The following is a 24,684-nucleotide window of genomic DNA, read 5'->3' as shown; positions in this document are numbered from 1 at the left end:
TGTGCTGCAATGGCAGCACACATGGAAAAAGCAAAAACGAGGAGAAATAATGCATTTCTCCTCGTTTCGCCATTTTAAGACCAGTTTTTACCTGGTCTTAATTTTGGGCTGGCTCCTATGTACGGCACCCTTGTACACAGGGGGCAACGTCAACATGAATGTGTGTTGTGATGGAATGTCCACCGCAACACCCACTGCCAACCCCTTTCACGCTAACCATAGGGGGCCTTATGTACAAGGCAGCGTTAAGCCACGTTAAGTGTCTTAACGTTGCTTTGAACATAAGGCGCAGCCCCTATTGCCACCACAACGTCACTATAGCTGACATTCTGGTGGCGATAGGGGCTTGTACATAGGCCCCAAAAGTCTTTCAAGGACATCCATCATTCATAGAGTCATTTTGCCATGCCTGGGCCTAGTCATTCTAATACAGCTGACTTGTTTTGAGATTGACACGGTTCACGTCCGGTCATTCTATTTTGAAAACTGACCCATGTAGTAATTGATCGGTTTACAATATAACAAATTGCAGGGTGTTGCAGTGGAACCTGTCTACCAGCTCCCTGTGATTGTAAACAAACACAGGTATTGTGGTGTGCAAGGGGCTGACCACCATCCCTATACCTGCATTGAAAGCAAATTACTTATTTTTTTTAAGCAACCTGAGTTCCTTACGGGAACCAGGAATACTATTTTTAAATAAAAATGTTATCTGGAAATTTCAGTGGGAGAGGACAGTGGTCCATTGGACCACTGCCTATGCCCCATGAAGCTGCCAGATCGATTCCCGAAGGGGAAGAGGTCCAAACAGGACCTCCACCACTTTGTCAAACAGTTGCTACTCCAGCTCGGGAGTCAGTAAGTGATCAACAGTTTTTTACCTCAATTATGGTCACAAGCAATTGATAAGTTACCAAATCGCTGTGTGGAAGAAACGCCCCTAATTATTTCGTCCAAATTGCAACTCTGCAATGATTTGTAAACCCCTTTTGCAATTAAGAAACATTTTTGGATGCAAAATTAGTTTAGTACATACGTAAAAGGGTTTTTGCGGTTGCAAACCCTGAACCTTACAGAATCGAAGCTAATGCACCTGCACGGTATTACTAGAAAAAGAACTAAGAACAAAGAGGGCCCTTGCAATTGTTTTTACCAGAAAAGCGGCTTAAGGACCTTAATTCTTTCAGAGAAGAACCACTGTAGCCCAGGCCCATTTTTTTAAATTTTGTTTTTTGTAATTTTACATTTTTTAGCCTAGATCAATGTGTCTTATCACACATGGAAGGCCATCCCTAAAGATAAAAGGCCTGATGTATAGTTTGACAGAACGTACCACACTTATCATGATGGTGAAAGACATTACTTCTGACATTGTGACAGATTTGTCATGGTGTCAGGTTACAGATCTGTCAGATTTAGAGATGACCGCTGACCCAATGGTCATCTCTGTACAACTGCCATGATGGGAGTTCCTTTCAATGTACTGAATGTTTGGTTGACAGTTGTCGTTGGTTTGGATTACGGTTCACCAAACTTTGCCAAAGTTTGTGTTTTTCTGAAACAAACTCCCAGGGTGTGGGGTCATTGCTTTCTTTCTGTCCTCACAGCTAGGTTTTTTTCCTGGCAGTGACGGACTGGACAAAAAAAATCCAAAAAAGGGCTGAGGGTGTAATATCCAACCTCCATTACTGCTGTGAAGGACATTTTCTATTAATGAAGTCAAGTGGCCCCGTCGAACAAAAATATATGGTCCACCCATTCCTGAATAAGATGTGTGCACCAGTACTGTGATCTGTAGCATTGTTTTAAAACAGGCTAGTTAATATATTGATTATATCATGATTTTTCATCTCAAAGTCAAAGTCAAAAGATTTATTGCATAATTAATTAAAATCATTACAATTTCCACATGATAATTTTATGGTACAAAAAAGACAAAATGCTTGCTAAAAAATCAGACTACTCCTTTGTTAAAATGATGTAACACAGTTTAAAAAAAAATTTCATCCGGGGATACTCCCGCAGTCTTTAGGGTCATAATGGTATTACATGAATTGTGCAGGGTTTACCAGTCATTAGGATCGAGGCAGTGTTGGTGACCCGCTTCTTTAGCCCTGTCCTTGTTCCACAAGACTCAGGCATTTTTTCACTTCTGCCAAGAATTTTATTCCCCGGCAAGCCAAAATAATTGAACTCCCTCCCAGCCAACAAGTTACCGTTTGCCTTCAGGTGCGGATGTTTAACTCGTTGCAGATCTGTTTTAAGAATCGACGACGTTGTGCTAGGAGAACCGGACAAACACACAAAAAGTGAGCTAGTGATTCTGTTTTGTATCCACATAGTCTACAACTCTCCGTCTGGTAGTTACATTTCCAGGATGGTGCTAGATCCTTCGAAATGTGCATGCCCATCCTATAGTCTGTGAAGGCTCTTTTTAAGTGCACATTGAAATGAGAGGATAAGTATGCATGCGGTAGTCCTGCTTTAAAGGAGTTGATTATGGTCCAACCATGTCGCCGTTTGAGAAGTGACGCTTTGTCATCTTGGAAAGATTTCATCCTTGCTGCCTTATTGGCTAATCTACTGAAGTACCGAAAATTATATTATCACCACCCACCAATAATCATTACATTACAAAATCCCCTTACCATTACCAATAAGCAGTCGGTCGGCAGTGTAGAAGGTTCAAGCGTTTATTACACAAAAACAAACTCTGCCAGAGGAGCTCCTTGCGACCTAACCCACGAGGTCCGCCAAGAAGACTGCTGGCACATTGTCAGCACATCACATATATACAGTTGCGTTGGCATCATCATTGCCTAACATGGAAAAATACAAATTGGTACAAGCTAGTACAGTAATAGGAATACCCATATAAGGCACACAAAGAGCTCCTGGTTTCGCTCAGGCAACAAGGTCAGACGGGTGACTCCCTTCTGTCTTCTCAGAGACGGTTCACCCTGCACCCCTCCCAGAATGTGCTTATCGGCCCTTCTTCAGCTAACTACGACCTTGCCGAGTCTAACGAGCTGAAACAGCAGTTTCTGCAACAGTTGGTTTCTTTCCCAGGAGCAAGGCTTTAAAGCTAAGTGAGAATAGGGCCTGTGCATGCACGATATTAAAGAGGGCCATAATATGGTATTCATATACCGTAACGTGGTGTGAAGCTAAATTAAAGTAAATACCGCAATACTACTTTTTGCATGTCTACAGTGTGAGTTTAGGGACACCATGCTAATCCTAACATATCGATTATCAATACTACGTGATCAGAAATCGATTTTGGTACCTCAAACCCTCCTTTTAGCGTGGTGGAGCTAAACAAAACGAAAAACATCTAATCCTCGAATATTTTTTCATCGATAGCCATCATGTCATGTACCTCCTTCTGCAGCATTTGAGCTTTAACAGAGACAGGGGTTGGAACGCACAGCGTGGTGATACGGGAAGCACAGTAAGAACAGCAGGCTGGACCACACTGCATCAAGACGCAACACGCAAAGATGATGCCAGCTGCACCTCCTAAGATCAACATCAGCTTCCATCCCCACGTGGACAAGAGTCCCCAAAACCAACCTGACAATGACCAGGACCCATTTTCAGTATGCATCTCAGAGGCAATGCGGTGCAGCTTTTGGATGGCTAGATGGACCGAGGGGGCGGAGTCAGGAATATAAACACAGCAAGAACTGCCGATGACACGGCATGCCCCACCCCGATCAGCTAAGATAACATCTAAAACCATACGATTTTGAAGCGCTACAAGTCTAGTAGCCTGAAGCTCCACGGTGAGGTTTGTTAAAATATCAGTGGTGATATTAATAACATTCTCCACTATTCTAGACAATCTCCTAATTTCCCTACTATTGAAGATAGGCCCCCAGAAGGGTACTAAACCCGTACTAAAATCCGTAAATTGCTGCAAGGAGGTATCTGTTTGATCAACTTCCGTCATATCAAACTGTCTACGTGATCTGTGTAAGAACGCAATATTGGAATGGCTAGAGATTACAGCGGCGGAGCTTGCTACTGCTGTACTTGTCACAGGGGTGGCTGTATTCTCAGGATGGGATCGCATCGGGTATAACTGATGCGTTTTGTGATAATTGGAGGGGGCCACATAAACAGGAGGAAACAGAAAGGATAGATAGCAACGTCCCCCCCAATTCCGTGGTAACCAAGTGTATGCGTGCTCCCCACACACAAAATACACATTGTGTGGGGTAATCAAAAGGGGGCTAATACGTTTCTGCAGTCGATAGGTATAATTGCAAATGCTATTCCCCATTTGTATCCTACCCATCCCTTGCACACAAAATCCTGCAGAAACATTCAAAATCGGGATAGGCACAGTACGATCTTTGGTAACATTTCGTTCAATGAAAAGCTGAAAGTATTGTGTGGCATTAAAATCCTTAAAGTCATACAGTTCATCTTGCAACCAAGTTTTGTTCATTACTGATAAATACAGCTGTATGCAACCCTGTGGGTCAATTTTCACCTGATCCCCATTTCCCGTTCGAATATAAGCATAGTGTGCTCGAACATAGTCAATAATGATATTATGTTCATTGACATCGAAGTCCCTGTGATGCTCACCCCAATGCCGGTATATTGCCAGAAACAGTTTGTACCAAGCTTCACAACTACCTAAATAAGACAGAGGGCGGGAGAGAAACAGATCATGATTGCGCACCACAGATGGCAGGAGCCCACAAACCCAACAATCCGTAGTGTTAGTAACATTGTGTGTTTGGTGCAGCATTTCTATGAATACATTTTTAGCATATTTCTGGCGATGTCTTTTTTTGTGTGGTGCTAGGGTGAACAGGAAATGTTCGGGGGGTGCAACAGTGGTTGGCAAAAACTTCTGTAACGGGTATTTATGTTCTAAGTATACGAACAGACCCATGAACACAGCTACTATAACAGTTATAGTCACAACAAATGCTATTTTGACCTTCGTGGTCCATGTGGAAAACATAGGTTCATAAAAAGGTACGTGTCGAGGTGCAATAGGAAACTCTTCTTCTACGATAACGCGACCAAAAGGGTACATTGCTAGCTAAAAGTCCAAAAGTAGGCCTAGCAGTCCGACCTGCCAGAGGGTTCTTCTTTCCTGCGTCCGTCAGAGTCTCACAGGCAGACTCGTATCCCTATCCCAAAGTAGAAGCCGCCTTGCTTAACAGAATCTTCTTTCTGAACAGAGCACAATGATCAAAAGTTCCAGCTCTCAACGGGTTCAGTCCAGTGTCTTGCTCAGCGCCCCAGACCTGTAGTCTAGCAAGCCTTATCTTATGCAATGAAGTCTTTCCCTATCTCCTAGCAAGGGGGTCTGAGGCGCCGCGTGCCGGCTTCCTGAGCCGGAAATTGTATCGCTCGTGACCCGGCACTTCAGGGTCAGAAAAGAGCACACCCGGGGCTTTCCGTACTTGTGAGGTTTCGTCTTCTGAGGTACTTGAAACAGAATTCAAAGCTATTGCACGTTCACTTGCAACTTCAGTGGAGACCAAGTCATCTGATCTCGCCGATCCCTCCTGTAGCCTTCGCTCAATTTCGCAGGCGTCAGAAAAGGGCACAAATGCATCAGCTCTTTCAGTTTCCTGTGTCAGAATTCCCCCTGGACGTGACCGCTCACCAGGGAGTGGAAGTGGTAGTCGCTTGAGATGCGAAACATGTATCCAATGCTTGCGTCCATCCACTTTAACCGCCGTCCGGGTGGCCAACAAAATCTGCCGTGGCTCAGACCATCTAGGAGCCAAGCTGGTGTGCCGCTCGAACTTTTTGACCAGGACCCACTGGCCGGGGCTGTAAACGATGACCGGGGCCCTCTGGCAGCGGCTGCAGTACAGAAGCTACCTGCTGATGAACAGAACGAAGGTCTTTAGTCAAAGCATAAAGATAATCAATCAACATAGGATATTCAATATCTGCAAAAGAACGAGGTCTAGGTACCCCCCACACGTTAGCAGGCCTCCCAAACAGTATCTCATAGGGAGAGAGGCCAGATCGGGAGTGCGGGGTGACACGCAAAGACATAAGGGCTAGGGGTAAAGTGTCAGGCCATTTCAACCCCGTGCTCTCCTGTATTTTTGCCATTTTCAATTTTAAAATACCATTGTACTTCTCCACAAGCCCTGCTGATTGGGGGTGTCGGGCAGCGTGGAACTTCTGTTTAATGTGTAGACCCTCACAGATATGCTGAACAAGGGCCCCATGGAAATGTCCCCCGTTGTCCGACCAGATCAGGCGAGGCAATCCAAAGCGAGGCACAAACTCCTTCAGGAGGGCCTTTGCAGTTGCCAGAGCTGTGTTTTCCTTTGTAGGGTATGCCTCAACCCATTTACTAAATGCACAGACCACAACCAGTACGTACTTCAAATTGTTGACGCGTTCCATATGAATATAATCCATCTGGAGCACTTCAAAGGGCAATGTAGGTGGTGCAAAATTCCCGCTCAAGACATTCTCTCCCTTTCCTGGATTATGCTGCAAGCAAACCATGCAATATTGGACCAAGCGGACAGCCGTCCGTTGAATATTTGGGTTATTCCAAACTGGATCCAAAAGCCCACAAATACCTTTTGCTTCTATATGTGCGGGTCCATGTGCCATGGTTACCACGGCCTGTACCAGTGCATTAGGCAGTAGCCACCTTTGTTTGTCGGTCAAGTCAATCCAACAATCATTTTCATCCAATCTCCCTACCTCGCGTTCCCATCTCTCTAATTCTGCGGAGGTGGCTTCCTTTTGCAGTATTCTCACACTTTCCATAGTATTATCAAATAGGCCAGAGTCCCCCCCCCACCCATCTGGCAGAGGAGTTGACATACATGGGTGACATCAGTGACTGTGCTGTCTGCTTGGCCACCTGATCTGCAAAAGCATTGCCTTCCCCCACCTCATCCACAATTGCTTTGTGAGCACTACATTTTATGATAGCCACTTTCTTGGGTAGGGTGAGAGCATCTAACAACCTCAAAACTAGCTGTCCGTTCTGTATCTTCTGACCATGTGAAGTAAGGAAGCCCCTCTCCCTCCACAGTCGCCCAAAACTATGGGCTACACCAAAGGCGTATTGGCTGTCTGTGTAGATATTGACCTCGAGTCCCTCACTCAGCTCACAGGCTCGCAACAAGGCCATAAGTTCAGCAGCTTGGGCGGACCGGTGGGGTACTCGGAGTGTTTCAACAACCGTTTTTAGGGTCGTGATCGCATATGCAGCTGTCGTTGTGCCATCTGTTAGTTTGAAACAAGAACCATCCACATATAGCTCTCCCTGGGGGTGATCTAAGGGTGTGTCCGTGAGGTCAATCCTACCCTTGGTCTCTTCTTCTGTGCGATATATGCAATTATGTAAATCAGTGTCCTGTCCACTCGTAGGGAGCGGTAATAATGTGGCTGGGTTCAGGGTTGCGCATCGAGTAATCGTAATATGTGGTGCAAATAAGGTCAGCTAATATCCAGTAAGACGTGCACTCGTAAGATACTGCGTTTTTGTTTTGTTTAGTAAGGTGTCCACTGCATGCGGCACCATTACAGTCAAATTGGAATTTAAAACGAGTCCTTCTGACTGCCGGATTGCCACTGCCACTGCAGCCGTAGCCCTCAGACAGCTAGGAAGTGCTCTTGCAACATTATCCAATGTTGCTGACAAATAGGCGCACGGTCTTTGCTTACCTCCAAAGGCCTGCGTTAAAACAGACAATGAACAACCGTCGACCTCGTGTACATATAGTACAAAAGGTTTACGATAGTCTGGAGTACCCAGAACAGGGGCGGAGCATAAAGCAGTTTTTAAAGAGTCAAAAGAGAGCTGACATTCATCCGTCCAGGGTAGGGGTTCATGCACATCTTTAGTAGTCAAATGCAACAAGGGTTTAGCCAGAAGTGAAAAATTAGGTATCCATTGGCGACAGTAAGATGTGATGCCAAGAAAAGCGCGGACTTCACGTTGCGTGCAAGGTACAGACATGCTAGAAATTGTGGTAATTCGTTCAGGTGTTAGTCGTCTACCCTCCTTCGATAAGAGATGACCTAAGTAGGTCACCTCCTGTCGACAGTATTGAAATTTAGATAATGATACCTTGTTCCCCTTAACAGCCAAATGGTGCAACAACTTAATCGTAGCTTCTTTACATCCTTCTTCCGTATCAGACGCAACGAGTAAGTCATCCACATATTGCAAGAGGACGTTGCCTTCCGGCAAGTCCAAGTCATCCAACAGAGCCTTGAGGGCCTGGCTATATATGCTCGGACTTTCAGTATAGCCTTGAGGAGCGCAACAGAAGCGGAAACTTCGACCAGATATTGAAAATCCGAAGATCTGCCTACTATCAGGATGGATAGGAATGCTAAAGAAAGCATTCTTCAGATCGATGACCGAAAAATACTTTGCAGTCGGCGGGATCATGGTGAGAATTGTAGTGATATCTGTCACCACCGGATACTGTGGTACCACTATCTTGTTAACAGATCATAAATCAATGACAAAACGATAGGCAGCACCTGTCTCCCCACCATCATGGTTCCTCTTCAAAATCGGGAGAATCGGGCTATTGCAAACGTTGGCGTTCGTTTCTTCTACTACCCCTTTGTTAATCAGGTCCTGAATGATGCGCAATAAAGCCTGTTCCCCCGCCGGCGCTATTTTGTACTGCGGGATGCGTGGTAATTTCGCACCTTGTTTCAAAGTGATGTGAACTGGCGGAATGTCCAGCTTACCCACATCTGCATCTCCTATAGCCCAAAGGGAAATTGGAATGTCATCGAACTCCGGTGGGAGTCGTTCATTTTTCGTGAAACATTGTTTAACGGGGGCCACAGAGGGACGTATAGTTAAATAGACCCCATCCGCAGAACAATGTATAGTTGCATTCAATCTCTTCAGCATATCCAATCCTAACAAATTTTCCCCACAATTCGAAGTCAATAATAGAGGAGTGTCAATGGTGGCTGGACCGATCGTGAAAGGGAGAGGTTTGGAGATGGGGCTTACGACTGGGACTCCGGAGAAACCCACCGAAACATTATTTTGCCCGGACAGAGCCGCCCCTGGAACCAATGATCGAGCAACAGAACTGTTCATTGCTCCTGTGTCAATTAGAAAATCCTCAGAGGTCCCCAATACTTCCCCTTTCACATAAGGTCCCCTTTGATTGACCGGAATTGACACTTGGCCCCCGCTCTGTCCCTGGCTGTCCTATGCTGGGGCGTATACATCGTTATTCCCTTCTGCATAGTCGCCATGGTAGTACTGTCTATGCTGGGGATCATCGAAATGATTCTTTTCCAACTTGCCTGTCCGGTCGTCTCTGTGCATATCACTTCGGTCGGGGCCCCCTCGTCCTCTACCTCGTCCCCGAATCGTTCCGTTCTGGGCGGTCAAGTACGGACACTGTGCTTTCCAGTGTCCCTCCTCTCTACAATAGGAACACTGGTTGATGCCTATTGATGGGACTCCTCCCGAACCCCTTCCGGTCCCCGCCCCTCTCGTCATTGGGCCCCGACTACCTCTACCCCCTCCTTGCCCTCGAACCACTTGCTGTAACAGTACTCGAGTCTTCAGATCCTTAGCTTTCTTATCCACTTTATCTTTATTTTCATTTTCTCTATGTTCATAGTACTGGGCCATGCTCAGGATTACAGACGGGGAAGAGGTAGTCCAGGTACTCTCTGCCGCCTCCAATCGGGCTGAAATTTCCGGGGCCATGTTCGTAATGAACCTGTTAACGAACAACCTCGTGCCCCCTTCTGTTGCCAAATCTTGCCCGCTAAAATCAATGAAAACTTCTTCGAACCTGGTAAAGAAGTCGGACACACTTTCATCCTTCTTCTGTCTACAGGCGGACAGTTTGTCCCAGTCAACTTTCCGGGGTGGGATTAAGGTATGCATAAAAGTTATTATTTTTGCTGGAAGAGAAGTTATTTCCGCTCTTGGTTTGTCCCCTGGTTTGCGATCCTGGTCCCAGCCCCTTAGCTCCTCCCATGTGCCGCCTAGCTCAACGTGACTAGAATCGTGCACCTGTCGCCATATGTCCACCGGTACTAGTAGCCCAAAGAATAATTCAACATCGGCTAAAGTCATTACAGCGGAAGCGGCTGCCTCAGTCAGTTCTTTGTAATATGCAGTAGGATTCTTTCGGGGATCTGGCAGTTGGGATTCCAGCGCTAATACCTCACTTCTCTTCCATGGGGTATAAACCCACTGTTCCTGAAACCTAGCCGCTACCCCTTGCCGTATGACTGCCTGATTATCATCTCGTTGCTCGGGGATCTCGGGATGATAGATGGGATGCACCTCTCGCATAGGGTGCTGTGTAGTCCACTGCGGACTCTTCAAGAATAATCTTTTTCGATATTGAACCAAAGTGTCTACATTCTTAAATACTTCCTCCGGTGCTAGACTAAATTTATGAGCCCAATCCCTGATAGTATACAGGATCTGAGGGGCCGTTCCATCCCTGAAACTTGTTTCCCAAGACCAAATAAGTGAATTAGACATCTGGTATAGCACATGTTGTTGCATGACCGGTTCTAAATCCTTCACCGTACTCCATATGTCAGCTGTAGTGTACACGTCATTCCGTATCCACTTAACTGCCTGATCTTCTAACGCTTCCTTTTCGCCATATCCCACAGATGATCTAGTGAACAACCGCTTGCTGTCTAGTCCCCCAACCGCCCCCCTCGGGGTCTGTTCAGACCCGTCAGGTGCGATGCAAACCTGGGGGGAAGGTCTCTCCGGCGTTGGGAAACTCAATTGCAACTGAGGGGATGTGAGTGTTGGTGCAGAATCGGGGATAAGCGTAACCAAAGCCCCTCCATGGGGAGAGGAAACACCGTTATTCCGCCCTAGAGTGACGGAGCCCTGTTCCTCTGGTGCAGATGCCCGTGACCTAGCTTCGGGCTGGACAGGTATTGCGGGATATACACGCTCCGGGGCATATGGTGGGGGAGGCCTTGCGTCTAACAATTCCTCTATCTCATCCTCCGTTCCCCCTCTAGCTACATAACATTGGTCTACTTGAAGCCTAAATTGTCTATCTGCAATTTCGATATTTCGTTCTATCTTGTTTTTGTCATACGCGATGGCCTTCTGAGTGATAGTCTGTCCCTGCTCTATCTTCATTAATTTTTCAGATCGAATGCGTCTTCTTTTTGCTTCTTTCTGCCATTTGTTAAGGGTGTCGAACATCGATTGTCGACTGCGCTTAACAAAAAGGCGTTCTTGTAAATACTGAATCTTCTTTTCGTCGAAAGACCCAGTTTTCGGCCATTGTAATTCTACATTGTCCTTAGTGTATTTGTTCCACAAGGAGTTAAAAATAAGGGGGCCAATACCATGCTTACAATACATATCGTGACTAGGCGTCCCCTCCGGGGGGGTCGGCTGACTCTCGTCTAACCTTCCTTCGTCACTACGGACACAACCAAAGCACAACTTGCTAAGGCACGGCATATTGGATTATCTCGTTTTTGGCTGAAAAGGAATTTTCCGTTAGTACAAATGCAACGAAATTAAATATCACGTCATCATTGTGCTTTCATTCTCATGGCCATGTCATCAATCATTCTCCCATCCGTCTTTCATCATAAATCTGACAAAGAATATGAACGTAAAACGTAACACATAAATTCCAACAGTTGCAATCAAAAAAAGTGGAGCCCGTCGGCTCCCACTTGTGGAGAACTCTTCTGCTACTATTCAAAAGGCTGCAAAGAACACTTCCAACAACAGTCTCGTCCTCAGACTGCCTAAAGATAATCACACAGGTTTTAAACCACAGACCGGTCTACAGGCCATCCAACAGCATTCATGGTTCACTTCCCGAACTATTCTGGCTGAGCCCGCATTTAAGCGCCGCTCCAGATTTGTCCGGGTGCTACCCAATCTCAACCATCGGCTTTCCCGAGAACAGTCCGGCCGAGCAGGAACCGCAGTTCCCCTAGGCGTGTAATCCGTATCTTTAGTATACCCAGAGCGTCCGCACGTGCAGTTCCACACTGCCCCCGTCGGACCCCTGCCCAAATTCTCTCTGTGACAACTAATGACCCAAATGCAAATTCAGAGTTCCTCCGTGACCATAAGCCACCAAATGCTTAAATTCCGCTATCCAGATCTGTATATGTAATTCAACATACAACGAGACACAACACTCACCTGGTGCACGCAGGTCTGCCAGAACGTTCTCCACTGCCGACGTTTGTTAGTACCAACGCTGCAGGTTCTCGGGTCACACCCGAAGGACTCCGGCGTGGGGCTACTAGCAGCTGAGGCCCTCCGGACCGGGAGGGCAGAGCAAAACCCCGAATTCTTATGTATCAGGTCTGCAACCCCCCCAATCGAGAGCACCCCTTTCAACGTCACCTGTGTTTACACAGGGACGACCCCAACGCGGAGTCCCGGCGGAGTCGCCAACTGAAGTACCGAAAATGATATTATCACCACCCACCAATAATCATTACATTACAAAATCCCCTTACCATTACCAATAAGCAGTCGGTCGGCAGTGTAGAAGGTTCAAGCGTTTATTACACAAAAACAAACTCTGCCAGAGGAGCTCCTTGCGACCTAACCCACGAGGTCCGCCAAGAAGACTGCTGGCACATTGTCAGCACATCACATATATACAGTTGCGTTGGCATCATCATTGCCTAACATGGAAAAATACAAATTGGTACAAGCTAGTACAGTAATAGGAAAACCCATATAAGGCACACAAAGAGCTCCTGGTTTCGCTCAGGCAACAAGGTCAGACGGGTGACTCCCTTCTGTCTTCTCAGAGACGGTCCACCCTGCACCCCTCCCGGAATGTGCTTATCGGCCCTTCTTCAGCTAACTACGACCTTGCCGAGTCTAACGAGCTGAAACAGCAGTTTCTGCAACAGTTGGTTTCTTTCCCAGGAGCAAGGCTTTAAAGCTAAGTGAGAATAGGGCCTGTGCATGCACGATATTAAAGAGGGCCATAATATGGTATTCATATAGCGTAACGTGGTGTGAAGCTAAATTAAAGTAAATACCGCAATACTACTTTTTGCATGTCTACAGTGTGAGTTTAGGGACACCATGCTAATCCTAACATATCGATTATCAATACTACGTGATCAGAAATCGATTTTGGTACCTCACTACTTATAGTTGCTTTGTCCTTCACGGATTCCCATGTGTCTTCCAACTCCAGCTCTTTTACACAGATTTTCAGATGTTTTCCCCAAGGGCACAGGGTTCCCTTTGCTCCTTGATTTTTTATAGCTTCCCAGTTTAACCAATCCATTGAATCTGGATCTGCTGATCTTAACTTGTGACACAGTTTTATGAAGCCGCTCATGCTCCTATATTTCTGGTTTTGCAGACCAAATTCCAGCCTAACTTGCGGGGCTGAAGCACACTTTGGAAGGTTAAAAACTGCTTTATAGATTTTGGTTTGGAGCTCATTTAGTAGGTCTATTTCCTTGCCACACCAGGTGACGAGACCATAAGACAAGGATGGTAAGATTTGTGCCGACATAACCTTCAGGAGGTGATTGTGGTTTGGACAGTCCATTTTTGTTTTTAGCAACCGATAAGCAAAAATTAGGCTTTGGGCTTTTGCGCGTATTGCAGTTATATGCTCCGTTTGTTTTGCTCCCTGGGAAATTGTAACTCCGAGGTATTTATACGAACCTTGTTCGTTCACCTTCGTCCCGTTGTACGTCCATGTGTATCTAAGTTTTTTTGGGTCTACTAGACGGACCACTTTGGTTTTTTCTTTTTTTAGATCCAGACCTTCTTGTTTTAAGTACGCTGATAGTATGTTTAAGGCTCTTTGTAGACCTACTGGGGTTTTGCTCAGCAGGACTATGTCATCTGCGTATTGCAGGCAGGGAATTCGCAAGTTTGCCAATGAAGGTGGGTGCACTTCATCTGTGTCCAGCACTGTTGCGAAGTCGGAAAGAAAAAGGTTAAAAAGGGTGGGGGCTAAAACGCAGCCTTGTTTTAGGCCCTGGTGTTTTGGTATGTTCCTCGTTGTATAAGCTCAATTTCCCAATTTGACCGTTGCCCATGTGTCTTCATGTTAAACTTTTATTGCCTGTATTAGTTTTGTTGGCAACCCCCAATGCTGCAGTTTACCCCATAGACGCTCTCGGTTAACTCTGTCGAAGGCAGATTTAATATCTACAAAACAGGCATACATTTGTGCGCCCTTTGCTGCTGTTCTGTCCATTAATAGAGACAGGCAAGTTAAGTTGGTAATTGTCCCCATATTCCGCCTAAAGCCTGTCTGAAACCAGGGGATTCTGTGAGATTCTACGATCCAGTCTTGCAGCTTTAGGAGAAAACAAGAAGCGTAAAGCTTTGCTTCGACGTCTATCAGCGATATAAGTCTGTAATTTGTTGGGTTGCCATGGTCGCCATGTTTGAATATTGGATGAATCACGTTGCCCTTCCAAGATGCAGGTACCTGTGTGTCTTGATAGATTTGATTAAAAAGTGGCGTTAGGATTTCTGCCCAGAATTTCGGGTCGTGTTTAAAGACGGCGTTGGGCAGCCCGTTCGGGCCTGGTGCTCCTTCAGCCTTTAGCCTTGTAATGATTTTACAGAGTTCCCCTCTGGTGGTTAGTTCTGGGACTGTTGTCTCCTCTTTTGAGCTGTCCTTTAACCCCGGTCCTACTGTACCTATGTTGTAAGTACCCAACTGGCCATTCTCTACTGGATTTGTTACCGGTGTATTGTTCGGGAGGCCTGCTGTTGTTATGCTGTAGAGGGATTGCACGTGTTGGGTCCAAGAGTCCGCTCCTACTCCCGCTTCCTGGTAGAGTTTTGGTCCTTTATTTAAGTCGTTAATGATACCCCAAAATTCTCGACTGTTGGGGTGTTTTCCTGAACTTAGTAGTTTATACCATAGCTTCTCCTTATAGGCAGATTTTGCGATGTTTAGTAACTTCCTATAAGCGTTTCTGGCTTCTAACAGGTCCCCCTTATTTGTTTGTAACCCCAGTTTTTTTTGCCGAGCTAGAAGTCGGACCTCCTTCGCTACCCTCCTTTTTTTTGTTCTTAATTTGTTGGAAAACCAGGGCTCCTTTTTAAGGGTAGACTTACTCGGTACACCTGAAGTTGCTGGAAATTTGTGGAGAAGGTCCAGGACCAATTGCTCCCAATTTTTTACCAGGTCCTCCTTTTTTTGCAACCCTAACTCGAGTTTTCGAGCTGTTGCGGCGAGCTGGATTTTTTCCAGCGTTTCTCCTCGCCATTTTAGTTTCTTTAAATTGAATTTAGAGGCTTGGTGTAGTAAACTTGATATTTTCGGTGCCACGTTGGGCGCAGAGTTTAGGGAAGTTATTTGGGGAAAGTGGTCACTTTCTGGCCGTTGGACAATTTTAAAGGTCTCAGTGCCTGGAATTAAGTCGCCACTTACTATTGTGTAATCTATAATTGAGTGGACCCTTCCACTCAGGTACGTAATACCTGCCGGCCTATCCCCCGACGTGTTACCGATTTTTCCTCTCATTTGATTCCCCATTTCCCTTCATAACTGGTTACAAAATATGTGTTCATTTTTCCTCTATTAATTACCATGTACAAGATGTTTGAACACAGTACAAGCAGCCCACAGCCTTCATCAGTTTCATAAAAAAAGAGATATTAGCTGTGGGTTGTTAATTAAAAATCAATGTTGAAGCATCATCAATAAAGCCACGGCTGCAATTGCATTGGCGGCGGACATTAAAGTAGTGCATTTTACTTGATTTCTTGTCTTTTTGTCAAGGCTAATCCAGCTTTCTTTTCATGCCTGGGGAGGTGCATATGGTGGCCCTGCTGATGAGTAAAAGGTACCACTAAAGCAACAGCTAGTGAACATTGAAAATGATTGGGCATAAATAACTGACCTGAACATCACCAATTAAGCTGGTGAAATACCACGGTCGACTTGCATAAGGCTTTCCTTACAATTTTTCTTAAAAAGGAGGCAAAAGGTACCATAAGTGAGTTGCTTTCCGCATGTTTCATTGATTGCACAATTCAAAATTAGTGTTTCGAATGACCCCTATATAGATTGAAGGAAGACGGTCTTCAGGCCTGTGGTTTATTTTGTTTTTCCTTTCCTACCGAGCTCCATTTTAATTTTGCTTGAATATTATTAAAAATAAGAAGTTGCCCCTCACTCACACTTGGAGACATGCTTCATCACAAGGCCTTCTTCACAAGTATCCTTGTAGTGCAAGGTGAGCTCATTCTGAGCTCTAGAAGAGATGTCATTTCTTTTGGTTTCCAGAACAAGGGTATGTCAATGGCGGCCGCTATTTACCGGGGTGGTGGGGCGGGGGGATGGGGAGGGTGTACGTGAACCCACGCCCCCAAAAAACACTTACCATCAGGCCGGTCACCCGGCCGGCGCCTCTCTGTCTACTCGCTGCCACCGCCTGTCGCTTCTAGAAACAGGAACAGGAAGCACCCAGGCTCCTGACTCCTCTAGCCAATCACAGCGCTGCAATGCAATGCAGTGCTGTGATTGGGCTAAGCACCATGGATCAGCGCTCAGGCAAGGAATGAGAGCCTGGGTCATGTTCTGCACCCAGGCTGTAATGCAGCCTGGGTACAGAACATGCAAAGTGTGCATGACGGTTTGGCCGGCCCGAGAATTATTGCACACCATGGAATGGGCAAATCACTCCTCCCCTGCCCTGCTGGCAGTCCAGCACTGCCCCTCACCAGGAAAACAAGACTAAAAATGATAATAACACTAGTTATTATCATTTTAGTTTTCTTTAACTACTGCTCACAGAGCTGTGGGGCGACGCTCCTCCGCCTTAGCGGAGGGGCTGCCCCTGGGGTCTGTTGACTGTTAACATTGTATTGGATCAGGAAAGTGTATGTACGTTTTATTCAGTATTAGCCTGTCCTATATAAGATTGATAGGAACATAAGGATAGAGGGGATAAAAGTAATTATTAGGGTTCCTCCCTGACTGTCTCTTTTATGGTCAACATGTTTTGGCCCTATTTGTGTACATGCCATATCCCTATATTGAAAGGACTTCAGGTCTTCAGTTTAACCCTCACTATCTCATTCTTCACCTGACTTTAAGTGTTAGAGAGAAATGTTAATTTACCAGACATATATATGCCTACTGAGTTTGTGTGCCTATCTACAAAACATATGTATCTCATAAACGGAGGCGGAACAGACGACATATTAGTCTTCAGCAAAGACAATGCTTCGTAAGAGTCTCCATCGTGTAGCACGGGGTGGGTCCAGGGTTTGAGTCCTCTAATCTCCAGGAGCTAAATAGTCTTTGTAGGAATATTCCAGCAAAGTCAGAAAGCAGTTCGGTAGGATAGGACAAATTATTGACAGGTATATTTACCCCCGTCAATGAGCCCCCAGTCCTTTTAGTGTGTACACAATGATTACACAGCTTAACTATCATAGAAGCCATGTTATCAGTCCTTCAACAAGTTCAATAGGATGTACAGAGTAATTTGGCATCCCCCTTCAAACGTTGTCTTTCATATGGTTTTCAATGTTTGCCAACGTTTGGAATGGTTGTCCATCAAGGTGACTTCATTTTGAATAAAGTTACATATTTGTGTTTCCACTAGGCTTTGATAATGGGGATTAAGCATCACTTTTGTTAGACTGCAAACACATCATATTGCATGCAAGTGAGACCCAGTGCCTCTCATTTGATGTATTTACTCTGCTGACAAGATGGTATTTTAGTGGTTGATTTATGGCTCTTTGTTTAGCAATTGTGTGCTTTTACATGCCTTAGACTGCTATAAAGACAAAGTCCTATTAACTAATCTGCCTTGCACATTTATTTTCTTTAACTATGCTATCATGAAAGGAAATTGTTGGATTTACAGCTTTTTGTTTAGAAACTAAAGACATGCAAGTGGAAAGAAGATGCTGCCCTCTTTGTCAAACAATCACCTATGAAGTAATTTGCTTTGTATGCCTTTTAAGTTCACAGCAAAAACATTGCCAGACTCCTATTCCTAACTCTATTCTGTTTAGTTTAACTTTGCTGATATATCCTGTCAAGCAAAGGGGTCCATTCCCAATGTTGAATGGGATTTTCTTTCTAGGACTGCTAGTAGCAACACACAAAAAGTTGTTCACTTATAACCAACACACTTCCCTAATAAAAAGCTAGAAATATTGGTTTGTCAATGATTGTTTTTATTCTGGAGCCGCCCATTCCCCCTCTAACTGACAAGACTTGCTTGTGTGAGGTCCCTGCCTGAAATAACACTGGCTTGGGTGACATTATCAATCCAATAGGGGATGTTACAGTAGTCTTTTCATGACAATAGTTTGTATTCCTCATGCAGGTGAGGGCTTCAGCCATAGTCTCACATGGAAAACATGGCACTAGGCTGAGGAACGTTATGACCTTTGGGTGTGAATGCATCTTTGTCACACCTGTTTTGGGGCTCCTAGGGCAGGCAGGGGCTACTCAACCTCAACAGTGGGGGTTGAGGTTGCTTGCCTCTATTGCCTCGGAGGTCTGACCTACTATGGCTCTGCAAGCCAGGGCAAGCACAACAATTGTACTCTTTTATTGTCAGTTGTAGCAATAGCAAGCAGTCATAGTGGTCGCACTGGTGATAAAGACTGTAAAGGGTTCACTTGAGGCCTTTGTGTGGAAACATCTATAAAGTTACCGTAAAATATGTTGAAGAGATGAAGCAGGTACAATTATTATGAGTAAAACAAATTCTAGTTACTGGAATGTCTGTTAGTAGGTTCCTCCCATTAAATCCTTTATATACCCCATAAGGAGCATGCTGACCTTTCTCTAATGAGCTATGATAATTGGCATTTAAACCACGAGTACTAGAAGTACTACAGGAGTACCCCTCCGCAAAATCTTTGTTAATCATGTCAGTGGAGTCTACATTTTTTGCAGATCAGTGCTATTCACTCCCTGATTAAAATCCTGCTCAAAAGTACAAGAAACTCAGGGGTATATGTACAAGCCCCTATTCCCACCACAATGTCACCTATAGTGACGTTGTGGTGGCGACAGGGGCTGCGCCTTTTGTACAAGGCAGCATTAAGCAACTTAACACGGCTTAACGCTGCCTTGTACATAAGGCCTCCTTTCACACTATGGTTACCGTGAATGGGACATGCAGTGGGTGTTGTGGTCGACGTTCCACTGCAACACCCATTGTATTTTACGCTGCACCCTATGTACAATGATGGCGTACATAAGAGGCAGCACCAAAATTAAGACCAGGAAAACCCTGGTCTTTACTTGGTAAAGTGAGAAATGCATTATTTCTCCTCGTTTTTGCTTTTCCCATGTTTATGTACAAGAAGGTATTCCTTCCTGTACATAAGCAAACTTTTTTTTAAATTCCATTTTATCACTTTCATGTGTGCTACTTGAAGCAACACACATGAAAGTGACAGAATGGAATTTTAGGATTGTTTATATGCAGGAAGGGACACCTTCCTACACATAAAAATCCTCCCCTGCAAGCAGACACCCTTGCACCAATGTGCAAGGGTGTCTAACAAGGTGCATGGGTGTCTCTTAGCGCCATTGGGGGGAATTGCAAGGCTGCACCACATTCTTGTAAATATAGTGCAGCCTTGCATTTCAGAAGTGGAAGAGAGAGGCGTTAAGCCAGGTAGGCTGTTGTCTCTCTCCTCCTCTTCCTAGTAGACATCCCCCTCAATATGCTCATTCATCGATTTGTATTGCAGTTGGTTTGCTACATTTTTAGGTCGAGCATTCGATATCTCTTGTATATACTTTAGTATATACTTGTTATATGCTTATATACGGTATGTACTTTATGGGCTCTGGAGATCAGCCTTAGTGCTTGTCTGCTTCCGCTTAGGGACTTTTTTTTCTGTTCAACTGCCTTCATTTAACTGTCTTGACAGAAGGCGACCGGCAGAAAAGCACCAGACGGTCTTGCCATCCGCCGTGGACTAACCCGCCATTCTAACTTCTTTGAATTACGTGTAAAACGTTGATGTGTTTTACTTTACACAGAAATATGGATTGCATTATAATGCAATTATTTGCAGATGCACAGTGAATTAGACACGCACTCACACACACGTTTGCACACTCACAGACACAGTGCATAATTTGTGGAGGTGGTGGCAGCCAGCGCCCATTTTTGGAGACCACGATTATTTTTCACCATCAGGCTCTGACAGGCCACAGAAAAGAGGAATGGAAATAAAGTAAAATTGTAACATAGGTAGAAGAACCCTGTAAGAGTGAGGTAAGTGGACAGGAAGTGTAAGCTGGTGGAAGAAAGAGGCGTGAGGTTGATTCAAGAGCAAGCCGCCCTGCTGTTCAGGTCTGCAGGGGACACGCCCCCCCCAAAACTCCTCCTCCCAAACACACACCTTCCGACCGATTCATTGCCATGTACCACAACTAACAGCCTCCTTAAAGGACACCGAAGAGTTCGAAACAGTTCTGAAGAATGCTAAGATTGTTGTAAACAAACTCCAAAAGCGTGGTGTTTCTTTAGTGTTTTGGGGTGGATTCCTTTGGGATTTTTGCAGAAAAAAAACAGGGAAACCTTTAGTAAAATGTAGGACAATCTGCTAGGATTCTGCGGACAGTCATATGGGGTTCTTTATAAAGGGAATGTAGATGACTCATAAGGAGAGTAACAAGGCCTTTTATGTAACTGCTACCAGGAGGAGCGCACTACATTATCTGTAACTTTGAAAAGTATCCTTCAGAATTTATTCCAAAGATTGCTTTTGCTTTCACTTACGAACTCCCATGAGATATGTGTGACCTTTCCTCATAAACTCGAGGGTGCAACCCTAGCAAGTAACGGGTGGTCACAAAAAAAGCTAAGTGATGAGCACACAATGTTCTCGCAGCTTGAGAACTTTCTGTGCCTGGACATTTTGTCATCAGCCACTTTCAGAAGGAAGCATGCCTGGAGCTTGTCAGCCTCACCACACCCTCGCAGGACATTGGAGCCTGAGGCGGTTCACCCTTTCCTGATAAAGATGGCATGTGCTCGAATGTGTCCACTTTGAAGTCATGCGACCCGCAAATTGCCCTACACTTGGGAAGTGGAGGGTGATGGATTAAAAACCAAAAGAAGCAAAACTGGGGAATCTAACATAAAATCAACAGAATCCAGCAGAAACTGCACAGTTTTATCCGGACACCATTTTATAACCAGTGTGCACTGATAGTGCGCCCTGTGTGCCAATACTAAGGCTGATCGTCTGAAATTCTATAATGTATTCACACTTTAATGGTAAAATAGCGTGGTATGTGTGTGTTGTGTGAACATGCCATAGAACTGCATGACCAGGCTGTCTGTGCATAAAACCCCGTATGAGTGGAACCCTAGCCGTGCCAGTATTTGTTAGTGTGTCTGATTTCTTTCTATAAATGATGGGTAAGACCTCAAAAGGGCTTCTGAAATCATGCCCAGTCATTTTTCGAATCCTGTGGGGGTCACTTCACAAGTCCAAGACACTAAACCTGGATACAGAGGAACAGGATGTACAGTGTAACATGGTGGGATCATTTAAAGTGTTACGATTTATATCAATCAATCCGGGTTTATACAGCGCTGCTAATCACCTGATAGGGTATCCAGGCGCTTGCAGGCCCAGGCGCTCATTGGAACCGCCCGGTCTTGAGGGCACTTCGGAATTCCAAAGGTGGAGCTCCGGCTCAACCCTATGTCCCCTCGCATTGCCTGGCCTCAAGAGTCATGACATCCGCATATTCATAGAAAGCAAAGAGGTCTCTCGGAACCATGTTTATTTTTTGTAAGTTCTCCTTAACACATCCCCTCAGAAGTCAGTATGACCTTACTAAAGTGTAACTACGGAATGTAATGTTTGTTTTGAGGAGGAAAAAACCAAACACACCTTTCAACTGCGTGTTATTACACAATCAAGTGCTTACTCTTTTTTCTCGTCCATGGAAGGATGAAAGGCAGAGCCCGTCCTGCCGATCCTAGGACGTGCAGATGGGCCCAGCCCGCATGCTGCGATAACCTGCTTTTCCAGATGGGGAGCAGAGTCCCCGGACCACGTTTGCAGCCAGGGCTGGAAGAGCCGAGACACGCGCGGTGTCGGCCGCTCCCAAGCTCCAGAGCCCCTATCTCGGGCGGCCCTGCCCGCCCGCTCCTGGCTGCCTTTCAGGCGCACTTTGCTCCGAGGCCCGCCACCCTGGGAACATACAAAGGGAAAACACATTTATAAAGAAAATGCTCCTTACCAGATCGCTTCGTGGGAACTTAAATCTTGCAGCCAACTCCAGCAACAGACACTTCTAAAAAGAACAAAACAGGCCGACATGAAAAAAAAAAAATAGCACACACCCACCGCCGCGATGACGATCAGAAAAGGGTGGAGAGGGAAGAAATCGCGGGAACGCCCACGAATCTGGTCCGGCCATGACGGACAGATCTCTGTTCCAATGGCTAGCCTCCATTTATGGAGCTAGCCAATGGAACAGAGGGCGGATTCCCAAGCCACATAGTATTCTCGTTAGGTTTTCGCCTGCGCGAAAAGCTGCGCAGTGCGCAGCTTTCACTTAGGCGAAACCTAACCAGTCAAGATTAAAAAAGGTTCTGCAACAAATCCAATTTCAGAATTAGGTTTCATGACAAGAGCAGTCAGAGGCTGGGTGTTGAGTGCTCCGATGTAACAGAAGCTACTTTTCCTTGATAGACTGTTTATAAATAATCGAGCAACATTCCTGTAGAAGGTAGTGTAGAGAAAATTAGTAACAGAATTAACATTTGACAGACAGATCAGGGAAATCGCAGTAGCGGCCCGTGGTGGGAAAGCTGCCGGGTGCTGATGTGGGAGGGGGAGGGGCAGGGTGGGGGGTAGTAAACTACGGATTACCGCCGATTAGAGGTAAGTAAACATAGTAAACATATAAATAAATAAAATGAATTTGCATCGCATTTGGCAACGCAGCGCGTGCAACGAAATTCGTTTTATTTATTTATTAGTTTACTTACCTCTAATCGGCCGTAATCCGTAGTTTACTACCCCCCACCCTGCCCATCCCCCTCCCACGTCAGCACCCAGCAGCTCTCCCACCACGGGCCGCTACTGGGTAATCCTAGCATTAGAGCAAAGACAAACACATTTATTAAGAGCCTGCTGGGAAATTGATGGACTAGAAATGCCTATGGCCCTTTTATTACCGCAGACTTCATATAATTGCATAGCGACAGCCCCTTCAGCTGTCGCTAGTACAAGTATGGTCCAATGGTGAGAGCAGGCAACCACTTCATTAGCTTCTTGTAGGAGGAGCTCACAGTACCCCAATGAAGTCCTCCTTCGAGGCCTCGTATAGAGAATTTCATCTTTGTCTGGTCTGGAGAGGGCGGCCTTTGCAGACCTCTCTAGCCAGTGGGTAAAGTCACAAGGAGGCAACAATAAGACTCGGGGTTTGATTTAGAGTCTGGCGGATGGGCTAATCCTTCACAATGTGGTGAATATCCACTTCGCTTATTATAAGTGCAATGCACTAGTAATCAGGTGGACGCGATATCGTGTGATGGAGTAACCGGCCCACCAAACTCTAATCAGGTCCCAGTTGACATCCAGCGAACGATCATCAACAGTTACTAAGCCCCCAATTCCTGCTTTTATGCCTGCTTTTATGGTCCGTTTGTTGATGCAACAAACCAGTTTTTATTACTGATATGCATCTGTGATCAGATTGATTTTTTACTCCCTTGCAGCTCTCCTGGTGGCCGCAGCTATCTTCCTCTGTGCAACAGCCTTGTATTTCCTTGGACTCTATGCCTGCAAGTAAGTTTTCCATTGACCTGACTATGAACCAATTGTCTAACGTCTGCTTTAAGTTATGAGGCACAGCAGTGTGCAAATGCAAATGGAAAGGTGTCATATAGACAATAAACTACTTAGGGGCATATTAACGGCCAGCGATAATCATCGCTGGCCGTGCTTAGCGATAATTATATTATTGCAGGCTATCTCTGGTATTTATCGCCCTGGTAGCGCGTGATTAACAACGCGTTACTCCAGGGCAATAAAAATTCCAGAGATAGCGAGGTTATTGCCCTTTTACAGGGAACATCGCTGGTTTTCCAGCGATGTTCCCTGCAAAAGGGCAATAAGCTTGCTGATACGACCTACAGGGTCGTATCAGCATAATCCACCCCCTATGTTAGGGATGGCTAAGTCAGGATTTGAGCAGACGTTAGGTTTTGGCAAAAACTGCAGTTTTCGCCAGAATCTTATGTGTGCTAAAATCATGTGGGCTGCCTTGTAAATATCGCGATGTAAACATCAGTGATATTTGCAAGGTAGTCCATCCGGGATACGCCCAGTAATGCCCACTTTGCATCTCATTGGAGATGCAAATGGAGGCATTGGGAAAAAGGGTGCTAACATGCATAATCGCATGTTAGCACCCTCTTGTAAATAGGGCGCTGGTTTTATCTCCGCTTTTTTGGCTTTGTAAGCCAAAAAAGCGGAGATAACACCCTTGGAAATATGCCCCAAAGCTTCTAAGCGTCCCAACTTTTGGAAAGTAAAGGAGCAGAAGCACAGTAAAAGAATGTGACTTGCTGAGTATCACACCCCACTTTCAGGTCGATTCCGATCCGGTAAAATGCACTCCGATTCGTCGTACGGCGCGTTTTTTCCCCGTACGAATCGTACCCGTAGACGTCCCGTACGTACGATGAAGTACG

General features: G+C 45.4%; 1 protein-coding gene across 1 annotated transcript in view; it reads left to right on the top strand.

Moving 5' to 3' along the window:
• LOC144754754 (heparan-alpha-glucosaminide N-acetyltransferase-like) overlaps positions 1-24,684 on the top strand; it is a 1,466,120-nt gene that overhangs the window by 465,303 nt on the left and 976,133 nt on the right. The window contains exon 5 of the mRNA XM_078642945.1: positions 23,707-23,776. Within this exon, the coding sequence (XP_078499071.1) occupies positions 23,707-23,776 (70 nt within the window). The remainder of the gene's footprint in view (positions 1-23,706; positions 23,777-24,684) is intronic.

This window comes from Lissotriton helveticus, chromosome 5_1, assembly GCF_964261635.1.
Source record: "Lissotriton helveticus chromosome 5_1, aLisHel1.1, whole genome shotgun sequence".
Classification (NCBI taxonomy): Eukaryota; Metazoa; Chordata; class Amphibia; order Caudata; family Salamandridae; genus Lissotriton; species Lissotriton helveticus.
Note: the sequence above shows the minus strand (reverse complement) of the source record. Positions and strands in the feature narration are given on the sequence as shown.